Genomic DNA, 3,864 nt, shown 5'->3' with positions numbered 1-3,864 from the left:
TGGGGGATTTGTCTTTAACAATTTAGACAGATATTACAGTTGTAGCAATCTCATTTAGATTTATCGTAGTTCTTTCCAAAAGCTATTTACCTCACATCATAATGTTCTGCTGGGAAATACACATTAGTGTCAGACATGTCTGCAGGATAGGGATGAATTGGGCAAATATTGCAGAAAGCCAACGGTTAGCTGCGATGAGAGTTCAGGTGCCCAAGCTGCTGACCTAATTCTGGTCATTACACACAAACACAGACACACACACACCACACACACTATAGAAGGCGTTATATGTCAGAGACAGATGAACGCAGGACCAGGGGAAATAAGTGCAAACTGCCTCAGGTCAAATAGACACAGGAAGCACATAATAACACTCCATCAATGAGGCTGGCGCTGCACCATGCCACTTAACCCTGATATTGTGAGAGACAGCCACGGAAATAAACAAAGAGGAGGAGAAACACAGCGAGCGAGAGAGTGAGAATGGCGGGGTGGTCAATAACAAGCACCCACCCCCAGAGCCTGAACTTTTACTGTCTTTGTTTGTGCGGCCAACCTTTTGATTCCAGACAACGAGGGGGGGAGGGAGGGTGTGTCTGAAAGAGACTGCATACCTTTGGCGTTAGCCTGTGCTAGCATTAGCCCTCCCCACATCAAAGCGGTAATCAGCCGGGCCCTTTGAGCTGAATGGATGGTGAGTAGGAGCCGCGGGGGGGCGGTCGATGGCATTGATTGAGGTTTGAGTGGAAATCTCTCTTTGTCCAGGTTTGCCCCGTCTGTTACTCACTCTGTTCATCACCTCTCATACCTGAATGAGAACTACAGGAAGTGTAGAGATGCAGAGAAGCTGTGTGAAGGTAGAGCGAGCTCTTTATACTCTGAACATGTTGGTTAGAGGCCGGCACCTCAGTTTATTTGATGAAATACAATGGTCTTGTAAAAGTGGAGTATTGCACAGTTTAATTAATTTAATATTTATTGCAGTGTGAACATGAGGTATTGCACACATTTAATATTGCACAGTTGAAGATATAAATACTAGAAATGATTATAAATAATTCTCCATTTGATGGCCACAGGCAGGAAGGACTTCCTGTGGTTCATCTTGGAGGAATGTACTGCTGTTTTTGGATTTTTGTGTCCAGGAGAGAGTGCGAGACATTGTCCAGAAAGGTACGTATCTTGGGATCCTGTCTCACTTCCTGTCCGGCTGTCTGAACGCCCCTTGCGTGAAAAAAGACTTGGTGCATATCTTCAGCGGAGCAGAGAGCCTCTCCAGGCACGCGGCTGGTGGAATAGCAAGCACTGACTTGAATGGCTGCAGTTGCTCGCGGTGGTCGCGCCACATCTGGGAAGCAGCGCAGACGCACCCCATAGCTGGGGGTCACCCTGGGGCTCACCCTATCAGGGCCTACCCTTGTCAGTGGACTCTCATCAGCTGTCTTCTTACTTGGTCAGCTGTGAAGAACACTGCAGAGGTTACAGGGAGGGTGGGGGGGAGGGGGTCTTCAAGAGGACTGTTCTTGTCATGTCCTCACCTCCTCCATATCACCCAAACAATCCCTCTTCTATGCATTCAGGATGGCCTTGATGTCTTTTTTTATAATTTATAATAATAATGCAGTTTTTGACTGGAACAGTGTAGTCCTCATCAAAGTCTGCCATGCACTACGCACTGTGAAAAGCCCATCAATGTCCTCTCCCTTAATTAAATTTTAGTAAAAAACAAATCAAAACATATAAGACAAATGCAGAATTCTAAAATGTGTGTGTGTGTGTGTGTGTGTGTTATTGTTAGGTGGTGCAGCTGGAGGAGCTGCTGGCTGTTCGTCACTCTGTGTTTGTGATCGGGAACGCAGGCACCGGAAAGAGTCAGGTGATGAGGTCACTCCAGAGGACCTATCAGAACATGAAGCGCAGACCTGTGTGGGCGGACCTTAACCCAAAGGCTGTGACCAATGACGAGCTCTTTGGCATCATCAACCCAGCTACCAGAGAGTGGAAAGATGGTGAGTCCAGTGTTTATGAGTGCAACGTGTTTACTGACCTGAGTTAAATATCCAACATGTGAACTCTTCTTCCCATAGGCCTGTTCTCCAACATCATGAGGGAACTGGCCAACGTCAGTCACAGTGGACCCAAGTGGATCGTTCTGGATGGAGACATCGACCCCATGTGGATTGAGTCACTCAACACGGTCATGGATGATAACAAGGTGCAAGGGAGTTGTGTGTGTGTGTGTGTGTGTGTGTGTGTGTGTGTGTGTGTGTGTGTGTGTGTGTGTGCGTGTGCGTGTGTGTGTGCGTGCGTGAATCTGACAGACAGTGACAGTAGCTAAGTTTCCACCCACTTGTGAATCGAATTATCGGATGTTGGGTAAATAAATCTGGTGAAAGTGTGTTTCCATCCAACGGCTTTACAGCCAATAAAAACCTGTGGTGATGACATTACACGCTTTTTTTTTAGGGTCAGACTGGGATATCGGATTGGTTGGAGACATTTTAAGGTGTTTCCATACATTTTCACTGAATCACAACATTCAACAAACATTTGGGAACAAAGTTCTTCAAAATGGATCGCGCCGTCTACCAACAAATGATCAATATGGGACAAGTTGTAATAGAGCTTATGTGCCAGCGACATATCAAGCTTTAATAAGAAAACAAGGATGCTATCAACACATCGATATGACGATGCAGATTAAAACTTGTCTTTTATTGTCCCCCCGGCACCGCTGCGAGACTCTTTTTTGAGTCATGTCTCTCTGTCTGAGCGTCTTCCATTGTCTCCCATGACGTCCCACGGCTTGTCCTAACCTTTGTCGCCCATTTCTTTCACGAGTTCCTGATCAATTAAATCCAGAAAGTCTCTCGTTTCCTCTACCGTCCACTTCCATCTGTCTTTGTTGCCCCCCCGATGTGTGCAGACAGACAGGAAATACTGAGGGACATTAACTACAACTTCTTCTTCTTCTGCGTATTGTGGCGGGTTGCAACCATAAAATGACCTAAAACTTAGTCAATTCATTATTTATTCAGCAAATAAGGTTTCCATCAGTGTTTTGGGCAGCACGCTGGTTAAGTGGTTAGCACTTCGGCCTCAGAGCAAGAAGGTTCTTGGTTCGAATCCAGGGTATTCCAGAAATGTTCATAGTCCTAATCAAATAAATAAGGTAGATTAAATGCTGCATATTGATAGATCTAAAATAAGATGAGACCCAATGGATTTCCTTTGAGTTGAAATTCCATTGAATTTTACTGTTTCCATGAGGCATTTTTTATTTGATTATACTTAATTCAGATACAAACGTGTGGATGGAAACTGAGCTGGTATGTGCTGTAATGCTGGGTGTCTCCATGCCCTGTGTCTCCCTGTTAGGTGCTGACTCTGGCCAGTAATGAGCGGATCCCTCTGAACCCTACCATGAGGCTGGTGTTTGAGATCAGCCACCTGCGCACTGCCACCCCCGCTACAGTATCTAGAGCAGGTACTCCTCGCTTTCCTTTCTTTGTCTCTACATGGGCTCCTAAAGCTAGAGTGCGTCTTTTCTGTCTCCCCATGAGGAATTCTATGTAATGACAACATTGACGGCGCGTCCACCTGATACAAGTTTTCAGAATCTCTGCACCTCCTCCACACAGTTGCTAGTTGCCAAGGAGGACACAGAGGATTAAAAGAACATGATGGTCTCTTCAGATGAGGTCATCATCTTCTCTAGAGTTTCTGGCCCGGAAAGTCACCTGACGCCCCGATCTCCTGAACACAGTCCCACTGAGAAGTCCAGAGAGAGTTGTGAGGAGCTGAGAGTCTTAATTAGCATCGTTTGGTAATGGCTTGAATGGAACTGGCGTTTTTAATATCAAA

At 45.8% G+C, this 3,864-nt stretch overlaps 1 protein-coding gene across 1 annotated transcript in view; it reads left to right on the top strand.

Moving 5' to 3' along the window:
- The window catches only part of LOC116705671 (dynein heavy chain 9, axonemal), a 144,167-nt gene that overhangs the window by 43,024 nt on the left and 97,279 nt on the right, over positions 1-3,864 (top strand). The window contains exons 38-40 of the mRNA XM_032542041.1: positions 1,799-2,009; positions 2,088-2,215; positions 3,379-3,487. Coding sequence (XP_032397932.1) covers positions 1,799-2,009; positions 2,088-2,215; positions 3,379-3,487 — 448 coding nt within the window. The remainder of the gene's footprint in view (positions 1-1,798; positions 2,010-2,087; positions 2,216-3,378; positions 3,488-3,864) is intronic.

This window comes from Etheostoma spectabile, chromosome 17 (assembly GCF_008692095.1).
Source record: "Etheostoma spectabile isolate EspeVRDwgs_2016 chromosome 17, UIUC_Espe_1.0, whole genome shotgun sequence".
Taxonomy (NCBI): domain Eukaryota; kingdom Metazoa; phylum Chordata; class Actinopteri; order Perciformes; family Percidae; genus Etheostoma; species Etheostoma spectabile.
This window is presented reverse-complemented; position numbering and strand designations above follow the sequence as displayed.